This window comes from Podarcis pityusensis (assembly GCF_964106645.2).
Source record: "Podarcis pityusensis genome assembly, chromosome: 13".
NCBI classification, from domain to species: domain Eukaryota; kingdom Metazoa; phylum Chordata; class Lepidosauria; order Squamata; family Lacertidae; genus Podarcis; species Podarcis pityusensis.
The window spans coordinates 30,059,268-30,083,053 of NC_138038.1; the positions used below are offsets into that span (position 1 = coordinate 30,059,268).

The window sequence follows — 23,786 nt, forward strand, 5'->3', positions numbered from 1 at the left end:
AAAAAAGATGAAAAGTAAACACCAAAGACGTAACTACTGATTAAGGGGATGTAAATATTTGATTCAAATGCGGCTCGTGGCTGCATTATTGCAGGAAGCAAACCAGATCCCAACCCAATGCAACCTGGACTGTCTGTATATCAGTGATCATTTGGGAGGGATTCTTGCTTTTAACTATAAATCTACATGTGCTTTGATTATTTCTTTTTGTAGACTGTTTGTTGTACAGGAACCTGCTTTTTACATGTGTCTTATATGATTATTAAAGAGCTAAGTGTGAAGTATAATCAGTAACAATGGTTTTTCTGGTTTATTGCTGTCATCCAGTTGACATCTTTTCTCAATAAATCTTAGGCATTCATTTACTCACAGACCCAATTCTGACACACACAAAGTGTGTGTATGACCACGTTTTAGATTTTACTAAAATTCTCCCCTGTGGGGAAGGCGGTGGGGAGTATCTCCCACACACACATTAGGTGCCACCCAAGGCCTTACTGCCACTGCAGCCCCCAACACCCTCCTTCAGTGATGAGCTTTTGGCACTGAAAACTTTCCTTGTTTCAGCAAGTGTAATTTTGTGGCTACAACTGTGGGTGAGCTCCAGGAGCCAGTGCGCCCCACAACAGCCAGTGCTCCTTCTACAGCCAGGCTGGAGCCGGGAGGACACCCCAAATAACTACAGCCATGCTGAACCGCAACTTCCACTCCCTTTGAAGTTGGTCTTCATTTGCCTTAGATTATTATCTAGACTGATGGAGGACTTTGTATAACGCAAGTCCTTGTATAGTGTTCCGGATGCAGCTGTTGGTGTGCATACAATGCACTGCAAGACCCACTCCATTCATGTTAATCTAACCGAACATGACTATCTAGTCTTTTTTATCCATCCATTCATTAATTTCATAAAATTTATATACTGCTTGGTTGTAGAAAAAACCTGAAAGAAGTTTTGAGTCCACAGGATATTAGATGGGTGAAATTTAGATTGCATTGAAAAGCTGTATTTTCAAATCCTATAAAAAATGTGAGGTTTCTGGAAGTAATTGTAATTTCTTGCATCACCCAAGGATTAAATGCATATATTTTTTTGTTAGCCATTCTTACCCCCATGGATTAGTTAGCAGAAAATTCCCAAACGTATTCCTTCAAAATTGAGTTGCATCAAGAATGAGATCACATATATGAAAATATCTTTGTTTGGTGCATCATTGTGCACCGCTCTGACACACGAAACAGCAGTTACTTCTTTTGCAAAGTAAGATTTTATGGGCCTAAGGTGTGATTGTTACATCTAAGTCAAAGAACTTTTGATCACGATTGACTGTGTTTTAATTCTGGTATGTTTGTCTGTAATGCTTTTATAGCTAGATACTGTTAGGAGAATCTCAACTGTGAGATATTCTATCATCTATCTCTATCTATCTCTATCTATCATCTATATCTATCTATCTATCTATCTATCTATCTATCATCTATCTATCTATCATCTATCTATCTATCTATCATCTATCTATCATCTATATCTATCTATCATCTATCTATCTATCTATCTATCTATCATCTATCTCTATCATATATCTATCTTCATTTTTATTTTACAACCAAGAAAATTCAAGCCATGAAAGAAATGAAGAAATAAAGGAATATAAACGATTCAAATCAAACTAGTGTGTGTTTTTCAGTGTTTTACCTTACTCTACCTACATAGCCACAGATCACAGTGAAGAAAAGTTACAGTGCTCATAGAATTCAAGCAATGGGACTTCAGTTTCATTTTCTGATCACATGCCCCCCCCTTCCCCCAGTGTGCTCCATAAGGTTGCTGAACCTCCTAGAGCAGGTTTTGAGGGTGTGTGGATGCTTCAGGAGAATCTAAGTTCCCATGCACAAGTGGAGTGTCTTCTGTGAGTGGAACAGCAGTGTTGAGTACAACCCATTGTACCTGAGAGCTTTCCATTTCATGGCTAATAGGACTCCTGACCAGTAGATCCAGTCATGACCGACTCTGGGGTTGCGGCGCTCATCTTGCTTTATTGGCCGAGGGAGCCAGTGTACAGCTTCTGGGTCATATGGCCAGCATGACTAAGCCGCTTCTGGCGAACCAGAGCAGCACATGGAAATACCTTTTATTTCCTGCCGGAGTGGTACCTATTTATCTACTTGCACTTTGACATGCTTTCGAACTGCTAGGTTGGAAGGTTCATGGCTAATAGGCGATTGCAATTTGAAGACTGCTTCACCAAACAGTTCAGATGAGCTGATACTGAAGCACGCTGTAAAACATGGGTGGAAGCTCTGTGGGTGGCCCCCATGTTTTAGTGGAATCCGAGTTCCATTGTCCCTGACTGAAATGAAAAATAGTCCACTAATAGTTGGAAAACCACAGGTTCTTCATCCCAACCTTAAAAAATTTGATGCAAGCAGCAAAGAAATTAGTTTGTGACTTTAAAAATAATCTGCATGAATGAGTTCTGGCAGCATCAATAATAGCAATGTGATGGTATTGAAAATGTGATGGCTTTTTTAAAAGTGTTGTGCTTTGCTGAGATATAATGTGGCTCTGTACAGTGATAAAACACAACTGGTTATAACCATAATCCAAATGCATGTACAGCTGGATCAAGTTTACTCTTTTATGCTTTTTTAAGGAATTCATACAAGTCATCAGAAGCATGGTGGATTATTGACCATGAACAATTATGTAACAATAGATTTGTTAATATTTAAAGAGCTGCATCATTGACCACAGTTTTTGGTCAACAGCAAGAAAGCATAACACTGCTTCTTTCTTCCACTTTTTTCTCAACATGTACATCTGTAAACTAGCAATGTGCATGCACTTGGAAAGAGCGGGGATATATGAGGAAGCTGAAAATGGAACAAAATTGTGTCTACACAGTGCTCATTGAAAGATTGAGAAATATGAAGGGAACTATGGGAGAATTTTTGAACGTATTGGTTTTATTTCCAGGGAGAAAGCCAGGTAATTTAGAACTCCAAACTCTGAGAAGGAATTAAGGAAAATTTGGGAACTTTTTTGCCTCCAGTAAGATTACCCTAATTACACTCGAGAAAGTTTCAATGGCTGCTAGTCATAATGGCTTTATCTTACTTCCATTGTCACAGACAGTAATCCTATCGGGAAGAGAGCTATTGCATTATTGTCCTGTTTGAAGGCTTCCCGTAGGCTTCTGTTTTGCCACAGTGAAATTAGGATTATGCACTAGATGGGCCTTTTGGATGCTCCAGATAGCTCTACTATAATTACCTGATTTAATACATGATTTGTATATATCTTTTCCTTTTCCATACAGGTTAAGCATTCTATGGAACAACTAGGTGAGAACGAGACCAATCTGAATGAGTTCATTCTGGAGGGGTTTTCATATCTTGCTGAACTGCAAATCTTGCTGTTTTTTGTTTTTCTGGTGACATACATAATCACCTTGCTGGGAAACATGCTCATTATTCTGCTCATAAAACTCAACCCTTCTCTTCAGACTCCAATGTACTTCTTCTTAGTGAACCTATCATTCTTAGAAATGTGTTACACCACTAGTGTGGTGCCCCAGATGCTGGTACATTTGTTAACAGAGCATAAAAGCATATCCCTAGCAAGATGTGCAGCCCAGATGTATGCCTTCGCCATGCTGGGGCTGACAGAATGTTGCCTCTTGGCAGCTATGGCCTATGACCGCTATGTTGCCATATGCCACCCATTGCACTACACAGAAATCATGAATCACCAAGTCTGTACACAGCTGGCAGCCGCAGCGTGGATTATTTGCTTATTGGTACAAGTTGCTCAAACAGCATGGATCTTCAGCTTACCCTTCTGTGGTTCTAAACACATCCAGCACTTCTTTTGTGATTTCCTACCAGTGATGAAAATGGCATGCACAGATACGTACAAAAATGAGATTCTTGTCATGGCAGTGTCTATTATTTTCATCATGAGTCCTTTCCTGCTGATCATCCTCTCCTACATCTGTATAATTTCAACCATCCTCAAACTTCCTTCTGCTAAGGGAAGGAGAAAAGCCTTCTCCACTTGCTCCTCACACCTCATGGTGGTGACACTATTTTTTGGGACAACCCTCTTCACCTACTTAATTCCCAAGTCCAGCTACACTCCGTGGAGCGACCAAATAATTTCTCTTATGTACACAGTTGTCAGTCCATTTTTGAACCCCATAATATATACCCTAAGAAATAAAGAAGTGAAGGGAGCATTTAAGAAGACAGTTTCACGGTTGTTCTCTGTACAGAACCCAACAAGTTGAAAATCTGAAGCATGGAGTATGGCAACAAGAAAAATAAATAAAAGTAGGACATATCATTTTTGATTAAATGGCTGTAAGTATATTGTTATGGTCTAATTTATAACAGTTATTACAGAAATGAACCTGATTCCAACCCAGCAACCTATATTGCCTGTACCTCAGCGATAATTTTGGAGTGATTCTTTGATTTAACCATAAATCTGTACCTTATTTGATGATTAGATTTCTTATACTGTTTGCTATATAGGAACCTCTACAGCATGATTAGTTTACTTCTATTTGTATACTGTATTTTTCCTCTTTAAAGAAACTCATACTCGGAGACTTACTGTATGGAATTTAAACAGAAAAGGGATTTAATTCACAACAAGAATAATAAACAGAAATAATATGGGAGTTGGAAATCTTCAAAGAAACAGCAAACTATACACACACTGAACTCATCAGATGTCTCAGGTTTTCAATAAGTTGTTTAGTGTACAGCTTTGATTTTATTCAGGTACTTAAACTTATCACAGACATGGTACAGTTTAGGTTTCAATAACTGGGGATTCTGAAACAGGTTGGTCCTTTCTGTCAGGTGAGTTCTGCCAATTATCCTTCCCAAACTTTAGAAATCTCTAGAAGTCTTAGTGGCTAGGCACATGGGTGGTGCTGTGGTCTAAACCACTGAGCCTCCTGAGCTTGTCAATCGGAGGGTCTGTGGTTTAAACCTGCATAACAGGGTAAGCTCCCATTGCTCTGTCCCAGCTTCTGCTACCTAGCAGTGTGAGAGCATACCAGTGCAAGTAGATAAATAGGTACCGCTGCAGCAGGAAGGTAAATTGTGTTTCCATGTGCTCGGGCACACATGACAGTGTCCTGTTGCAGCAGAAGCGGTTTAGTCATGCTGGCCACATGACCTATAATGCTGTCTGTGGATAAACGATGACACCCTCGGCCTGAAAAGTGAGATGATCATGTGCCCCATAGTCACCTTTGACTGGACTTAACTATCCAGGGGTCCTTTACCTTTTACCTAGTAGACTTAGAATATCAGACCAGGGAATCAGCACTCATTCCCCTTCTAACTAGTTTAGGATTATTCTTCTCTCACTAGAAGATACACCCTCTTCCTTTTTCACTGAGGTTTAAGTAGAGCATTCCCTCACAACTCCACTAGTAAAGGTAAAGGTACCCCTGCCCACACAACTCCACTACTCCTACACTAAAATTCAGCTTTCCAGTTCTCATGTTTATGTATACTCTTAAAGACAATAACCTTTATCTTTCAATCTAACTCCCAGATCAGAGACTGCCTTCTCTGGCTGTAAATATTCCTTCAGAGTAGTTTTCACACAACTCAAGAGGTACACTGTCCCTCCACTAGTAAAAATGGTATGCATAGACACCTCCAAATATGAAGTTGCTAACAAGCAATAATAAAAACAAGTTGAATGAATACAACTTAAAAACAAAATTAAAATACAGCATTAAAATAATGAAACATTAAAATGTAGCCTCATCACAGGAGGAGAAAGGAAAAGAAAAAAGAAAGAGGGGAAGGGAATCAAATTGGCTCCAAGCCAAAGGCCAGGTGAAACAACTCTGTCTTACAGGTCCTGCGGAAAGAAATCAGATCCTGCAGGGCCCTGGTCTCATGAGGCAGAGCGTTCCACCAGGCCGGAGCCAGAGTTGAAAAGGCCCTGGCTCTGGTTGAAGCTAATATAACTTCCTTAGGGCCTCGGATCACTAGGGTGTTGCTATTTATGGAGCTTGAGGCTCTCCGTGGGGCATACCGGGAGAGGCGGTCCCGTAGGTACGAGGGTCCTAGGCCGTGAAGGGCTTTAAAGGTCAAAACCAGCACCTTAAATCTGACCCTGTACTCCACCGGGAGCCAGTGCAGCTGGAAAAGCACTGGGTGAATATGCTCCCATGGCAGAGACCCTGTGAGGAGCCTCTCTGCAGCATTCTGCACCCGCTGGAGTTTCTGGGACAGCTTCAAGTGCAGCCCCGCGTAGAGCGAATTACAGTAGTCAAGCCTGGAGATGACCGTCGCATGTATCACTGTGGCCAGGTCGGGGCGGGAAAGGTAAGGGACCAACTGCTTGATGTGGCGAAGGTGGAAAAATGTCGCCTTGGCTGTTGCTGTAACCTGCACCTCCATGGAAAGGGAGGTGTCAAGGATTACACCCAAACTCTTAACAGAAGGCAATGGCACTAATTGGGCCCCCGCAAGAGAAGGGAGTTGGTCCCTCATCCCCATGCCATCCCGACCTAGCCATAGGACCTCTGTCTTCGAAGGATTTAGTTTCAATCGGCTCCCACTAAACCATCCAGCTACAGCTTCCAAGCATCTGGTCAGTGTGATCTGGGCTACCCTTAAATTTCATTCTGATCCTCACACTTCATGGTAGTGAAATTGTTCTATGGGACAGCCTTATTTGCCTCCATTAGGCCCCAATGCAGCTACACTCTGGTGAGTGACAAAATTATTTATTTTATGAACACTGTAATGATTCCTTCTTTAAACCCCATAACATATACCCTAAGAAAAAGAAGTGAATAGAGCATTTGAGAATCAGTTATAAAAAATTTCTCTGCACATGATCCAACCAACTGAACATTTGGCAACAGAGTTGGGAAAATGCTCATAATTCTGCTTGTGAAACTCAACCATTCCCTTCAAACTCCCATGTACTTCTTTTTGGTAAACCTATCTTTCTTAGATAAATTAAATGTATATATTTTTTGTTAGCCATTCTTACCCAATGGATTAGTTAGCAGAAAATTCCCAAACGTATTCCTTCGAAATTCAGTTGCATCAAGAATGAGATCACATATATGAAAATATCTTTGTTTGGTGCATCATTGTGCACCGCTCTGACGCACGAAACAGCAGTTACTTCTTTTGCAAAGTAAGATTTTATGGGCCTAAGGTATGATTGTTACATCTAAGTCAAAGAACTTTTGATCATGATTGACTGTGTTTTAATTCTGGTACGTTTGTCTGTAATGCTTTTATAGCTAGATACTGTTAGGAGAATCTCAACTGTGAGATATTCTATCATATCTCTCTCTCTTTCTCTCTCTATCTATCATCTATCTCTATCATCTATCTATCTTCATTTTTATTTTACAACCAAGAAAATTCAAGCCATGAAAGAAATGAAGAAATAAAGGAATATAAACGATTCAAATCAAACTAGTGTGTGTTTTCCAGTGTTTTACCTTACTCTACCTACAAAGCCACAGATCACAGTGAAGAAAAGGTACAGTGCTCATAGCATTCAACCAATGGGACTTCATTTTATGATCACATGCCCCCCTTCCCCCTTTATCTTACTTCCATTGTCACAGATAGTAATCCTATTGGGAAGAGAGCTATTGCATTATTGTCCTGTTTGAAGGCTTCCCGTAGGCTTCTGTTTTGCCACAGTGAAATTAGGATTATGCACTAGATGGGCCTTTTGGATGCTCCAGATAGCTCTACTATAATTACCAGATTTAATTAATGATCTGTATATATCTTTTCCTTTTCCATACAGGTTAAGCATTCTATGGATCAACTAGGTGAGAATGAGACCAATCTGAATGAGTTCATTCTGGAGGGGTTTTCATATCTTGCTGAATTGCAAATCTTGCTGTTTTTTGTTTTTCTGGTGACATACATAATCACCTTGCTGGGAAACATGCTCATTATTCTGCTCATAAAACTCAACCCTTCTCTGCAGACTCCAATGTACTTATTCTTAGTGAACCTATCATTCTTAGAAATGTGTTACACCACTAGTGTGGTGCCCCAGATGCTGGTACATTTGTTAACAGAGCATAAAAGCATATCCCTAGCAAGATGTGCAGCCCAGATGTATGCCTTCGCCATGCTGGGGCTGACAGAATGTTGCCTCTTAGCAGCTATGGCCTATGACCGCTATGTTGCCATATGCCACCCATTGCACTACACAGAAATCATGAATCACCAAGTCTGTACACAGCTGGCAGCCACAGCGTGGATTATTTGCTTATTGGTACAAGTTGCTCAAACAGCATGGATCTTCAGCTTACCCTTCTGTGGTTCTAAACACATCCAGCACTTCTTTTGTGATATCCTACCAGTGATGAAAACGGCATGCACAGACACCTACAAAAATGAGATTCTTGTCATGGCAGTGTCTATTATTTTCATCATGAGTCCTTTCCTGCTGATCATCCTCTCCTACATCCGTATAATTTCAACCATCCTCAAACTTCCTTCTGCTAAGGGAAGGAGAAAAGCCTTCTCCACTTGCTCCTCACACCTCATGGTGGTGACATTATTCTATGGGTCAGGCCTCTTCACCTACTTAATTCCCAAGTCCAGCTACACTCCGCGGAGTGACCAAATAATTTCTCTTATGTACACAGTTGTCAGTCCATTTTTGAACCCCATAATATATACCCTAAGAAATAAAGAAGTGAAGGGAGCATTTAAGAAGACAGTTTCACGGTTGTTCTCTGTACAGAACCCAACAAGTTGAAAATCTGAAGCATGGAGTATGGCAACAAGAAAAATAAATAAAAGCAGGACATATCATTTTTGATTAAATGGCTGTAAGTATATTGTTATGGTCTAATTTATAACAGTTATTACAGAAATGAACCTGATTCCAACCCAGAAACCTATATTGCCTGTACCTCAGCGATAATTTTGGAGTGATTCTTTGATTTAACCATAAATCTGTACCTTATTTGATGATTAGATTTCTTATACTGTTTGCTATATAGGAACCTCTACAGCATGATTAGTTTACTTCTATTTGTATACTGTATTTTTCCTCTTTAAAGAAACTCATACTCGGAGACTTACTGTATGGAATTTAAACAGAAAGGGGATTTAATTCACAACAAGAATAATAAACAGAAATAATATGGGAGTTGGAAATCTTCAAAGAAACAGCAAACTATACACACACTGAACTCATCAGATGTCACAGGCTTTTCAATAAGTTAGTTAGTGTACAGCTTTGATTTTATTCAGGTACTTAAACTTATCACAGACATGGTACAGTTTAGGTTTCAATAACTGGAGATTCTGAAACAGGTTGGTCCTTTCTGTCAGGTGAGTTCTGCCAATTATCCTTCCCAAACTTGAGAAATCTCTAGAAGTCTTAGTGGCTAGGCACATGGGTGGTGCTGTGGTCTAAACCACGGAGCCTCCTGAGCTTGTCAATCGGAAGGTCTGAGGTTTAAACCTGCATAACAGGGTGAGCTCCCATTGCTCTTTCCCAGCTTCTGCTAACATAGCAGTGCGAGAGCATACCAGTGCAGGTAGATAAATTTGTACTGCTGCAGCAGGAAGGTAAATGGTGTGTCCAGGTGCTCTGGCACTCGTGACAGTGTCCTGATGCAGAAGAAGCGGTTTAGTCATGCTGGCCACATGACCTAGAAAGCTGTCTGTGGATAAACGATGACACCCTTGGCTTTAAATGTGAGATGTGTGTGCAGCCCATAGTCACCTTTGACTGGACTTAACTATCCAGGGGTCCTTTACCTTTTAACTAGTTGACGTAGAATATCAGACCAGGGCATCAGCACTCATTCCCCTTCTAACTATTATGGGATTATTCTTCTCTCACTAGAAGATACATCCTCTTCCTACTTGACTGAGGTTTAAGTAGAGCATTCCCTCACAACTCCACTACTCCTATACTAAAACTCAGCTTTACAGTTCTCGCATTTCTGTATACTTTAAAGTCAATAACCTTTATCTTTCAATCTAACTCCAGCTCAGAGACTGCCTTCTCTGTCTGTAAATACTCCTTCAGAGTGGTTTTCACACAACTCAAGAGGTACTACTGTTGACCAACCCAATGTCAGGAACTAATTTTGGGCAGCACTTATTCTGTGATATCCCTCCACTAGTAAAAATGTTATGCATAGACACCTCCAAATATGAAGTTGCTGTCCATTCTTGCTGATCATTTTCTCCTACATCCATATGATCTAGGCTACCCTTGAATTTCATTCTGATCCTCACACTTCATGGTAGTGAAATTATTCTATGGGAAAGCCTTATTTGCCTCCATTAGGCCGCAATCCAGCTACACTCTGGTGAGTGACAATATTATTTATTTTATGAACACTGTAGTGATTCCTGCTTTAAACCCCATCACATATACCCTAAGGAAAAGAATAAGTGAATGGGGCATTTGAGAATCAGTTATAAAAATTTTATCTGCACATGATCCAACCAACAGAACATTTGGCAACAGAGTTCTGAACATGCTCATAATTCTGATTGTGAAACTCAACCATTCCCTTCAAACTCCCATGTACTTCTTTCTGGTAAACCATTCTTGGTTAGAAATTAGTTACACCACTATTGTGGTGCCCCAGATGTTGGCACATCTGTAAACAAAGCATAAAAGCATTTCGAAAGCTAGATGTGCAGCTCAGATGTATGCCTTTACCTTCCTGGGGATGACAGAATGCTGCCTCCAGGCAGCCATGGCATATGATCACTATGTTTCAATATGTCATCCATTGCATTACACACTAATCATAAATCACCAAGTATGTACACAGTTGGCAGTCACAGCGTGGATTATTTCCTTCTGGGTACAAATTGCTCAGACAGCATGGATCTTCAGCTTATCCTTCTGTGGCTCTCAACACATCCAGCACTTCTTTTGTGATATCCTACTAGTGGTGAAAATGGCATGCACAGAAACCTATAAAATGAGATTGCAATCATGGCAGTGACCATTTCTTTCATCATTAGTCCATTCCTACTGATTATCTTCTCCTACGTCTGTATAATTTCAACCATCCTTAAGCTTCCTTCTGCTGAGCAAAGGCGGAACACCTTCTCCACTTGCTCCTCAAACCTCACGGTTGTGACATTATTCGTTGGGTCAGGCCTCTTCACCTACTTAATGCCCAAGTCCAGCTACACTTCACAGAGTGACCAAATGAGTGCTCTTATGCGCACAGTTGTCACTCCAGCTTTAAATCCAATTATATATACCCTAAGAAATAAAGAAGTGCAGAAAGCATATAAGAAAACAAAACCCAACTAGCTGAATATCTGAAGAATGCAGCATAGAAAAAAGATGAAAAGTAAACACCAAAGACGTAACTGCTGATTAAGGGGATGTAAATATTTGATTCAAATGCTCCTCGTGGCTGCATTATTGCAGGAAGCCAACCAGATCCCAACCCAATGCAACCTGGACTGTCTGTATATCAGTGATCATTTGGGAGGGATTCTTGCTTTTAACTATAAATCCACATGTGCTTTGATTATTTCTTTTTGCAGATTGTTTGTTGTACAGGAACCTGCTTTTTACATGTGTCTTACATGATTATTCAACAGCTGAGTGTGAAGCACACTCAGTAACAATGGTTTTTCTGGTGTATTGCTGTCATCCAGTTGACATCTTTTCTCAATAAATCTTATGTATCCATTTACTCACAGACCTAGTTCTGACACACACAAAGTGTGTGTATGACCACGTTTTAGATTTTACTAAAATTCTCCCCTGTGGGGAGTATATCCCACACAAACGTTAGGTACCACCCAGGGCCCTACTGCCACTGCAGCCACCAACACTCTCCTTCAGTGATGAGCTTTTGGCACTGAAAACTGTCTTTTTTTCAGCAAGTGTCATTTTGTGGCTACAACTGTGGGTGAGCTCCAGTAGCCAGTGCTCCTCCCACAGCCAGGCTGGAGCCGGGAGTCCACCCCGAATAACTACAGCCATGCTGAACCGCAACTTCCACTCCCTTCAAAGCTGGTCTTCATTTGCCTTAGATTATTATCTAGACTGATGAAAGACTGTGTATAACTCAAGTATAGTGTTCTGGATGCAGCTATTGGTATGCATACCAATGGTATGCATATTGGTCACTGCATGACCCACTCCATTCATCTTATTCTATTCAAACATGATTATCTAGTCTTTTTTATCTATCCATTCATTTATTTCATAAAATTTATATACTGCTTGGTTGTAGAAAAAAACCTGAAAGAGGTTTTGAGTCCAGCCCCTTTTACCCACGGGAAATTAGATGGGTGAAATTTAGATTGCATTAAAAAGCTGTATTTTCAATCCCTATAAAAATGTGAGGTTTCTGGAAGTAATTGTAATTTCTTGCATCACCCAAGATTAAATGCTTTTTTTTTTTTTTTTTGGTTAGCCATTCTAACCCCCACGGATTAGTTAGCAGAAAATTCCCAAATGTATTCCTTCAAAATTCAGTTGCATTGAGAATGAGATCACATATATGAAAATATATTTGTTTGTTGCATCATTGTGCACCGCTCTGACGCACGAAACAGCAGTTACTTCTTTTGCAAAGTAAGATTTTATGGGAGTAAGGTATGATTGTTACATCTAAATCAAAGAACTTTTGATCACGATTGACTGTGTTTTAATTCTGGTATGTGTGTCTGTAATGAAGAGAGACACTTTTATAGCTAGATACTGTCAGGAGAATCTCAACTGTGAGATATTCTATCATCTATCTATCTTTCATCTATCTATCTATCTATCTATCTATCATCTATCATCTATCGTCTATCATATGTATATCTATCTATCTATCTATCTATCTATCTATCTATCTATCATCTATCATCTATCTATCTATCTATCTATCTATCTATCTATCTATCATCTATCTATCTATCTATCTATCTATCTATCTATCATCTATCATCTATCTATCTCCCTCTCTGTCTATCTATCTATCTATCTATCTATCTATCTATCTATCTATATCTATCTATCTCTATCATCTATCTATCTTCATTTTTATTTTACAACCAAGAAAATTCAAGCCATGAAAGAAATGAAGAAATAAAGGAATATAAACGATTCAAATCAAACTAGTGTGTGTTTTTCAGTGTTTTACCTTACTCTACCTACAAAGCCACAGATCACAGTGAAGAAAAGTTACAGTGCTCATAGCATTCAAGCAATGGGACTTCAGTTTCATTTTCTGATCACATGCCCCCCTTCCCCTAGAGTGCTCCATAAGGTTGCTGAACCTCCTAGAGCAGGTTTTGAGGGAGTGTGGGTGCTTCAGGAGAATCTAAGTTCCAATGCACAAGTAGAGTCTCTTCTGTGAGTGGAAGAGCAGTGTTGAGTACAACCCATTGTACCTGAGTGCTTTCCATTTCATGTCTAATAGGAGGTTGCAATTTGAAGTCTGCTTCACCAAACAGATCAGATGAGCTTATACTGAAGCACGCTGTAAAACATGGGTGGGAGATCTTTGGGTTACCCCCAGGTTTTAGTGGAATCCGAGTTCTTTTGTCTGTGACAGACATGGAAAATAGTCCACTAACAGCTGGAAAACCACAACTTCTCCATCCCAGCCTCAAAAGCTTTGATGCAAGGGGCAAATATATTACTTTATGACTTAAAAAATAATCTGCATGAATGAGTTCTGGCAGCATCAATAATAACAATGTGATGGTATTGAACATGTGATGGCTTTTTTAAAAGTGTTGTGCTTTGCTAAGATATAATGTGGCTCTGTACAGTGATAAAACACAACTGGTGATAACCTTAATCCAAATGCATGTACAACTGGATCAAGTTTACTCTTTTATGCTTTTTTAGGAATTCGTATAAGTCATCAGTAGCATTGGTGGATTGTTGACCATGAACTATTATGTAACAATAGATTTGTTAATATTTAAAGAGCTGCATCATTGACCACTGTTTTTGGTCAAGGGGGGGGGAACATAACACAGCTTCTTTACTGCATCCTTTTTTCTCAACATGTACACCTGTACACTAGCAATGTGGATGCACTTGGAGAGAGCAGGGATATATGAGGAAGCTGAAAATGCAACTAAATTGTGTCTACACTGTGCTCATTGAAAGATTGAGAAATATGAAAGGAACCATGGGAGGATTCTTGAATGTATTGGTTTTATTTCCAGCGAGAAAGCCAGGTAATTTAGAACTCCAAACTCTGAGAAGGAATGTGGGAAAATTTGGGAACTTTTTTGCCTCCAGTAAGATTATCCTAATAACTGCTAGCCATCTTACTTTCATAGTCACAGAAAGCAATCCTCATTGGGGAGAGAGCTATTGCATTATTGTCCTGTTTGAGGGCTTCATGTAGGCTTCTGTTTTGCCACGGTGAGATTAGGATCATCCACTAGATGGGTCTTTTGGATGCTCCAGGTGCCTCTACTATGATTACCACATTTAATTAATTATCTGTATTTGTCATTTCCTTTTCCACACAGGATATCCATTCTATGGAACAACTAGGTGAGAACGAGACCAATCTGAATGAGTTCATTCTGGAGGGGTTTTCATATCTTGCTGAACTGCAAATCTTGCTGTTTTTTGTTTTTCTGGTGACATACATAATCACCTTGCTGGGAAACACGCTCATTATTCTGCTCATAAAACTCAACCCTTCACTTCAGACTCCCATGTACTTCTTTTTGGTAAACCTATCATTCTTAGAAATGTGTTACACCACTAGTGTTGTGCCCCAGATGCTGGTACATTTGTTAACAGAGCATAAAAGGATCTCCCTAGCAAGATGTGCAGCCCAGATGTATGCCTTCACCATTCTGGGGCTGACAGAATGTTGCCTCTTGGCAGCTATGGCCTATGACCGCTATGTTGCCATATGCCATCCATTGCACTACACAGTAATCATGAACCGCCAGGTATGTGCACAGCTTGCAGCTGCATCATGGATTACTTGCATCTCAGTAGAAATTGCTCAAACAACATGGATATTCAGTTTACCCTTCTGTGGTTCTAAACACATCCAGCACTTCTTCTGCGATATCCTACCAGTGGTGAAAATGGCATGCACAGACACCTCCAAAAATGAGATTCTTGTCATGGCAGTGTCTACTATTTTCATCATGAGTCCTTTCCTACTGATCATCCTCTCCTACATCCGTATAATTTCAACCATCCTCAAACTTCCTTCTGCCAAGGGAAGGAGAAAAGCCTTCTCCACTTGCTCCTCACACCTCATGGTGGTGACACTATTTTTTGGGACAGCCCTCTTCACCTACTTAATACCCAAGTCCAGCTACACTCCGCGGAGTGACCAAATGATTTCTCTTATGTACACAGTTGTCAGTCCATTTTTGAACCCCATAATATATACCCTAAGAAATAAAGAAGTGAAGGGAGCATTTAAGAAGACAGTTTCACGGTTGTTCTCTGTACAGAACCCAACAAATTGAAAATATGAACCACGGAGTATGGCAACAAGAAAAATCAATAAGCACAGAACATATCATTGGTGATTAAAGATCTGTAAGTATATTGTTAAGGTCTAACTCGTAACAGAGTTATTGCAGAAATGAACCTGATTCCAACCTAGCAATCTATATTGCCTGTACCTCAGCAATAATTTTGGAGTGATTCTTTGGTTTAACCATAAATCTGTAACTTCTTTGATTATTAGATTTCTTATACTGTTTGCTGTACAGGAACCTCTACAGCGTGATTAGTTTACTTCTACTTTTAATGTATTTTTCCTCTTTAAAAAAAACTCAAACTCGGAGACTTGCTGTATGGAATTTAAGCAGAAAAAGGATTTAATTCACAACAAGAATAATAAACAGAAATAATACAGGAGTTGGAAATCTTCAAAGAAACAGCAAACTATACACACACTGAACTCATCAGATGTCTCAGGTTTTCAATAAGTTCTTTAGTGTACAGCTTTGATTTTCTTCAGGTACTTAAACTAATCACAGGCATGGTACAGTTTAGCTTTCAATAACTGGGGATTCTGAAACAGGTTGGTACTTTCTGTCAGGTGAGTTCTAATTTGCCAATTATCCTTCATATTCCCAACCTTGAGAAATCTCTAGGAGACTTAGCAGCTAGGCACGTGGGTGGAACTGTGGTCTAAACCACTGAGCCTCTTTGGCTTGTAAATCGTAAGGTCTGCAGTTTGAACCTGCATAACAGGGTTGCTCTGTCCCTGTTTCTGCTAACCTAGCAGTGCAAGAGCATACCACTGCAAGTAGATAAATTTGTACTGCTGCAGCAGGAAGGTAAATGGTGTTTCCATGTGCTCTGGCACTCGTGACAGTGTCCCGTTGCAGCAGAAGCAGTTAAGTCATGCTGGCCACATGACCCAGAAACATGTCTGTGGATAAACGATGATGCCATTGGCATGAAAAGCGAGCTGAGTGTGCGCCCCATAGTCACATTTGACTGGACTTAACCATCAGGGGTCCTTTACCTTTTACCTAGTAGAATTAGTATAAAAAACCAGGGAATCAGCACTCATTAATGTTCTAACTAGTTTGGGATTATTCTTCTCTCACTAGAAGATACATCTTCCTACTGAAATGAGGTTTAAGTAGATCATTCTCTCACAACTCCACTACTCCTATACTAAAATTCAGCTTTACAGTTCTCACATTTCTGTATACTCTTCAAAGACAATAACCTCTATCTTTCAATCTAACTCCCAGCTCAGAGACTGCCTTCTCTGTAGGCAGTAAATATATTCTCTGTAGGCAGTAGGCTGTAAATAATAATAATAATAATAATAATAATAATAATAATAATAATAATTTATTATTTGTACCCCGCCCATCTGGCTGGGTTTCCCCAGCCACTCTGGGTGGCTTCCATAGAAACCAAAAATACAGTAAAATATCACAGATTAAAAACTTTCCTGAACAGGGCTGCCTTAAGATGTCTTCTAAATGTCAGGTAGTTATTTATCGCTTTGACATCTGATGGGAGGGCGTTCCACAGGGCGGGCGCCACTACCGAGGAGGCCCTCTGCCTGGTTCCCTGTAGCTTTGCTTCTCGCAATGAGGAAACCGCCAGAAGGCCCTCGGTGCTGGACCTCAGCGTCTGGGCAGAACGATGGGGGTGGAGACGCTCGTTCAGGTATATTATTCCTTCAGAGTGGTTTTCACACAACTCAAGAGGTACTACTGTCGACCAACCCAATGCCAGGAACTAATTTTGGGCAGCACTTATTCTATGATATCCCTCCACTAGTAAAAATGGTATGAATAGAGACCTCCAAATATGAAGTTGCTGTCCATTCTTGCTGATCACTGTGTCCTACATCCATATGATCTGGGCTACCCTTAAATTTCATTCTGATCCTCACACTTCATGGTAGTGAAATTATTCTATGGGACAGCCTTTTTTGCCTACATTATGCCCCTGTCCAGCTACACTCTGGTGAGTGACAATATTATTTATTTTATGAACACTGTAGTGATTCCTTTGTTAAATCCCATAACATATACCCTAAGAAAAAGAAAAAGTGAATAGAGCATTTGAGAATCAGTTATAAAAAATTTCTCCGCACATGATCCAACCAACTGAACATTTGGCAACAGAGTTGGGAACATGCTCATAATTCTGATTGTGAAACTCAACCATTACCTTCAAACACTCATGTACTTCTTTCTGGAAAACCTTTCTTTCTTAGAAATTGGTTACACCACTATTATGGGGCCCCAGATGTTGGCACATATGTTAAAAAAGCATAAAACATTTCCAAAGCTAGATGTGCAGCCCAGATGTATGCCTTCAACATCCTGGGGCTGACAGAATGCTGCCTCCTGGCAGCCATGGCGTATGAGCACTATGTTTACATATGCCACCCATTGCACTACACAACAATCATGAATCACCAAGTCTATACAAAGTTGGCAGCCACAGCATGGACTATTTGCTTCTTAGTACAAGTTGCTCAAACACCATGGATCTTCAGTTTACCCTTCTGTGGCTGTCAACATATCCAGCACTTCTTTTGTGATATCCTACCAGTTGTGAAGATGACATGCACAGATACCTACAAAAATAAGATTGCTGTCATGGCAGTGATCATCTCTTTTGTCATGAGTCCATTCCTACTGATTATCCTTTCCTACACCCGTATAATTTCAACCATCCTTAAGCTTCCTTCTGCTGAGCAAAGGCGGAAAGCCTTCTCCATTTGCTCCTCACACCTCACGGTGGTGGCATTATTCTTTGGGTCAGGCCTCTTCACCTACTTAATGCCCAAGTCCAGCTACACTTCACAGAGTGACCAAATGAGTGCTCTTATGTACACAGTTGCCACTCCGGTTTTAAATTCCATAATATATGCCCTAAGAAATAAAGAAGTGCAGAAAGCATATAAGAAAACAATTGCAAGGGTCTTCTCCCCACAAAATCCAACTAGCTGAACATCTGAAGAATGGAGCATAGAAGAAAAGTAAACACCAAAGATGTAACTACTGATTAAGGGGATGTAAATATTTCATTCAAATGCGGCTCGTGGCTGCATTATTGCAGGAAGCCAACCAGATCCCAACCCAATGCAACCTGGACTGTCTGTATATCAGTGATCATTTGGGAGGGATTCTTGCTTTTAACTGTAAATCTACATGTGCTTTGATTATTTCTTTTTGCAGACTGTTTGCTGTACAGGAACCTGCTTTTTACATGTGTCTTATATGATTATTAAACAGCTAAGTCTGATGCACACTCAGTAACATTGGTTGTTCTGGTTTATTGCTGTCATCCAGTTGACATCTTTTCTCAATAAATTTTAGGTATTGATTTACTCACAGACCCAATTCTGACACACACAAAGTTTGTGTATGACCACGTTTTAGATTTTACTAAAATTCCCCCCTGTGGGGAAGGCGGTGGGGAGTATCCCCCCCACAAGTTAGGTGCCACACAAGGCCCTACTGCCACTGCAGCCCCCAACACCCTCCTTCACTGATGAGATTTTGGCAGTGAAAACTGTCTTTGTTTCAGCAAGTGTCATTTTGTGGCTACAACTGTGGGTGAGCTACAGCAGCCAGTGCTCCTCCCACAGCCAGGCTGGAGCTGGGAGGCCACCCCAAATAACTACAGCCAAGTTGAACTGCAACTTCCACTCCCTCCAAAGTTGGTCTTCATTTGCCTTAGATTATTATCTAGACTGATGAACGACTGTGTATAACTCAAACCCTTGTATAGTGTACTTGATACAGCTGTTGGTATGCATACAATGCACTGCACGACCCACTCCATTCATGTTATTCTAATCAAACATGGCTACCTAGTCTTTTTTATCCATCCATTCATTTATTTCATAAAATTTATATACTGCTTGGTTGTAGAAAAAACCCGAAAGAGGTTTTGAGTCCAGCCCCTTTTACCCACAGGAAATTAGATGGGTGAAATTTAGATTGCATTGAAAAGCTGTATTTTCAATTACTTTAAAAATGGGAGGTTTCTGGAAGTAATTGTAATTTCGTGTGTCACCCAAGGATTAAATGCATTTATTTATTTTTTGTTGCCTATTCTTACCCCCATGGATTAGTTAGCAGGAAATTCCCAAATGTATTCCTTCAAAATTCAGTTGCATCATAAATGAGATCACATATATGAAAATATCTTTGTTTGGTGCATCATTGTGCACCGCTCTGAAGCACAAAACAGCAGTTACTTCTTTTGCAAAGTAAGATTTTTTGGGAGTAAGGTATGATTGTTACATCTAAATCAAAGAACTTTTGATTATGATTGACTGTGTGTTTTAATTCTGGTATGTGTGTCTCTGTGTAGTGAAGAGAGACACATTTATAGCTAAATATTGTTAGGAGAATCTCAACTGTGAGATATTCTATCATCTATCTATCTATCTATCTATCTATCATCTATCTATCGATCTCTATCATCTATCTATCTTCATTTTTATTTTACAACCAAGAAAAGTCAAGACATGAAAGAAATGAAATAAAGAAATATAAACGATTCAAATCAAACTAGCGTGTGTTTTTCAGTGTTTTATCTTACTCTACCAACAAAGCCACAGATCACAGTGAAGAAAAGTTACAGTGCTCATAGCATTGAAGCAATGGGACTTCAGTTTCATTTTCTGATCACATACCACCCCTTTCCCCAGCGTGCTCCATAAGGTCGCTAAACCTACTAGAGCAGATTTTGAGGGTGTGTGGGTGCTTCAGCAGAATCTAAGTTCCAATGCACAAGTAGAGTCTCTTCTGTGAGTGGAAGAGCAGTGTTGAGTACAACCCATTGTACCTGAGTGCTTTCCATTTCATGGCTAATAGGAGGTTGCAGTTTGAAGACTGCTTCACCAAACAGATCAGCTAATGCTGAAGAACAGTGTAAAACAGGTGGGAGATATGTGGGTAGCCCCAAGGTTTTAGTGGAATCCGAGTTCCATTGTCCGTGGCTGACATGGAAAATAGTCCACTAACAGTTGCAAAACTACAAGTTCTTCATCCCAGCCTTAAAAGCTTTGATGGAAGGGGGCAAAGAAATTAATTTGTGACTATAAAATAATCTACATGAATGAGTTCTGGCAGCATCAGTAATAACAATGTGATGGTATTGAACATGTGATGGCTTTTTTAAAAGTGTTGTGCTTTGCTAAGATATAATGTGGCTCTGTACAGTGATAAAACACAACTGGTGATAATCTTAATCCAAATGCATGTACAACTGGATGAAGTTTACTCTTTTATGCTTTTTAGGAATTCATACAAGTCATCAGAAGCTTTGGTGGATTGTTGACCATGAACAATTATGGACACTCTTCCTTAATTCATAGTAAAATAAAAAGAGTTAAGAGAATCGACTTGTGCATATCTGTGTGCTTCCTATTGCACATTTCTGAATAAGCATAAATAATTTACAGTATTTTTTGTGTGTGTGCTTAGCAGCTCTTCTGGATTGTTTTCATTTGAGGTGATATTCAGTCACATACAGGAAAATTCAAGTTGCACAATTATAGTTGATTGGGAGGTATTGACAACAAAGTGATCCAAGGTGAGTGCCTCTCCAAATCTGAGCCCCATGTAATAACTATGCTAGGGGCTTAGCTTTACACACTTCAAGTACTGATGGTATGTGATTGCCACATGTGTATGGGGAAAACATGTCAGAATTTTGGCAATTTGAGACACTTTTTCCATTGCATATTTCTGATATGCTCTCCATGACCCTGTTGACTGGAGAGAAGGCCAAGGTATTTAAAGACTTGAACTTGTTTGATCAACTGATTTTCCATCTACCATCAATGGGCCCTATAGTTTCTTGGAAACACCATGAGTTTAGTTTTCTTATAATTCACAGCCAGCTGTTTTCTTTGGCAGTATCCTGAGGATGCACTCACCAATCTTTTTAGGCCCACTTTTGTTTGAGATAGAAGTACTGCATCATTTGCATATAAGAATATAGAGATGACATTTGTGGCTACTTTAGGGGCATGATACTCTGGAGATGTTAAACTCCAGACAATATCATTTATATATAAATTAAACAATGTGGGAGATAGGATACAACCTTTGCTTAACTCCCTTTGTGGCTGGTACGAATCCTGTGAGCTGCCCATTTGTAGAGCAATGCACTTTCAACACAGTGTTTTTATATCACCATTTAATCCAGAACAATAATCTTTTATCTATACTTGAAGAGTTCAATTTACCTCACAGTCTTACTTGAGAGATTGAATCGAATGCAGCTTTCAAATCAATGAAATCTGCATTCAGCACACTACCTTTCAGGGGGGAAAGCCCATTAATTAAGAACTCCAAACTCTGAGAACGAATTTGTAAAAATGTGGTATAATTCTTGCCTCCAGACCAATCACATTCAAGAAATTTTCAATGGCTGCTAGTCATAATGGCTTTATCTTACTTCCATTGTCACAGACAGTAATCCTCATTTGTCCTGTTTGAGGGTTTCCTGTAGGCTTCTGTTTTGCCATGGTGAGAATAGGATTATGCACTAGATGGGCCTTTTGGATGCTCCAGATAGCTCTACTATAATTACCTAATTTGATTAATGATCTGTATATGTCTTTTCCTTTTCCATACAGGATAAGCATTCTATGGAAAAACTAGGTGAGAACCAAACCAATCTGAATGAGTTCATTCTGGAGGGGTTTTCATATCTTGCTGAACTGCAAATCTTGCTGTTTTTTGTTTTTCTGGTGACATACATAATCACCTTGCTAGGAAACATGCTCATTATTCTGCTCATAAAACTCAACCCTTCTCTTCAGACTCCCATGTACTTCTTTTTGGTAAACCTATCATTCTTAGAAATGTGTTACACCACTAGTGTTGTGCCCCAGATGCTGGTACATCTGTTAACAGAGCATAAAAGGATATCCCTTGCAAGATGTGCAGCCCAGATGTTTGCCTTCGCCATGCTGGGGCTGACAGAATGTTGCCTCTTGGCAGCTATGGCCTATGACCGCTATGTTGCCATATGCCACCCATTGCACTACACAATAATCATGAACACCCGGGTATGTGTACAGCTTGCAGCTGCATCATGGATTTCTTGCATCTCAGTAGAAATTGCTCAAACAGCATGGAACTTCAGTTTACCCTTCTGTGGTTCTAAACACATCCAGCACTTCTTCTGCGATATCCTACCAGTGGTGAAAATGGCATGCACAGACACCACTAAAAATGAGATTGTTGTCATGGCAGTGTCTATGATTTTCATCATGAGTCCTTTCCTGCTGATCATCATCTCCTACGTCTGTATAATTTCAACCATCCTCAAACTTCCTTCTGCTAAGGGAAGGAGAAAAGCCTTCTCCACTTGCTCCTCACACCTCATGGTGGTGACACTATTTTTTGGGACAGCCATCTTCACCTACTTAATACCCAAGTCCAGCAACACTCCACGAAGTGACCAAATGATTTCTCTGATGTACACAGTTGTCAGTCCATTTTTGAACCCCATAATATATACCCTAAGAAATAAAGAAGTGAAGGGAGCATTTAAGAAGACAGTTTCACGGTTGCTCTCTGTACAGAACCCAACAAGTTGAAAATCTGAACCATGGAGTATGGCAAGAAGAAAAATCAACAAACATAGGACATATCATTAGAGATTAAGGGGCTTTAAGTATATTGTTAAGGCCTAATTTATAACAGTTATTACAGAAATAAGCCTGATTCCAACCTAAATTGCCTGTACCTCTGTGATAATTTTGGAGTGATTCTTTGGGTTAAGCATAAATCTATACCTGCTTTGATTATTAGTTTTCTTAATACTGTTTGCTGTGCAGGAACCTGTACAGCATGATTAGTAGACTTTGACTTGTAGTGTCTTTTTCCCCTTTAAAAAACCCTAATACTTGGAGACTTACTGTATGAAATTTAAACAGAAAAAGGATTTCATTCACAACAAGAATGGTAAACAGAAATACCATGGGATTTGGAAATCTTCAAAGAAACAGCAAACTATATACACACTGAACTCATCAGATGTCAAAGACTTTTCAATAAGTTGGTAGGTGTACAGCTTTGATTTTCTTCAGTTACTTAAACTAATCACAGGCATGGTACAGTTTAGCTTTCAATAACTTGGGATTCTGAAACAGGTTGGTACTTTCTGTCAGGTGAGTTCTAATCTGCCAATTATCCTTCATATTCCCAACCTTTAGAGATCTCTAGTAGACTTAGTGGTTAGGCATGTGGGTGGAACTGTGGTCTAAACCACTGAGCCTCTTGGGCTTGTCAATGAGAAGATCTGCAGTTTG

General features: G+C 39.8%; 4 protein-coding genes across 4 annotated transcripts; all 4 read left to right on the top strand.

The window, feature by feature from the left end:
• Positions 1 to 3,329: 3,329 nt before the first annotated feature.
• On the top strand, positions 3,330 to 4,286 carry LOC308460803 (olfactory receptor 10AG1-like; the record flags this gene model as incomplete). The annotated part of the gene is made up of 1 exon (XM_080977338.1): positions 3,330 to 4,286. The coding sequence occupies one exon, from the start codon at positions 3,330 to 3,332 to the stop codon at positions 4,284 to 4,286; it is 957 nt and encodes a 318-aa protein (XP_080833464.1).
• A 3,671-nt stretch (positions 4,287 to 7,957) lies between these two features.
• On the top strand, positions 7,958 to 8,782 carry LOC308460804 (olfactory receptor 10AG1-like; the record flags this gene model as incomplete). Its single annotated transcript, XM_080977339.1, has 1 exon — positions 7,958 to 8,782. The coding sequence occupies one exon, from the start codon at positions 7,958 to 7,960 to the stop codon at positions 8,780 to 8,782; it is 825 nt and encodes a 274-aa protein (XP_080833465.1).
• A 5,741-nt stretch (positions 8,783 to 14,523) lies between these two features.
• LOC308461504 (olfactory receptor 10A4-like) lies at positions 14,524 to 15,480 on the top strand (the record flags this gene model as incomplete). The annotated part of the gene is made up of 1 exon (XM_080978499.1): positions 14,524 to 15,480. One exon carries the CDS (start codon positions 14,524 to 14,526, stop codon positions 15,478 to 15,480), a length of 957 nt encoding a protein of 318 aa, XP_080834625.1.
• A 5,681-nt stretch (positions 15,481 to 21,161) lies between these two features.
• On the top strand, positions 21,162 to 23,072 carry LOC308460805 (olfactory receptor 10AG1-like; the record flags this gene model as incomplete). Its single annotated transcript, XM_080977340.1, has 2 exons — positions 21,162 to 21,251; positions 22,104 to 23,072. 2 exons carry the CDS (start codon positions 21,162 to 21,164, stop codon positions 23,070 to 23,072), a joined length of 1,059 nt encoding a protein of 352 aa, XP_080833466.1.
• Between the last annotated feature and the right edge of the window lie 714 nt (positions 23,073 to 23,786).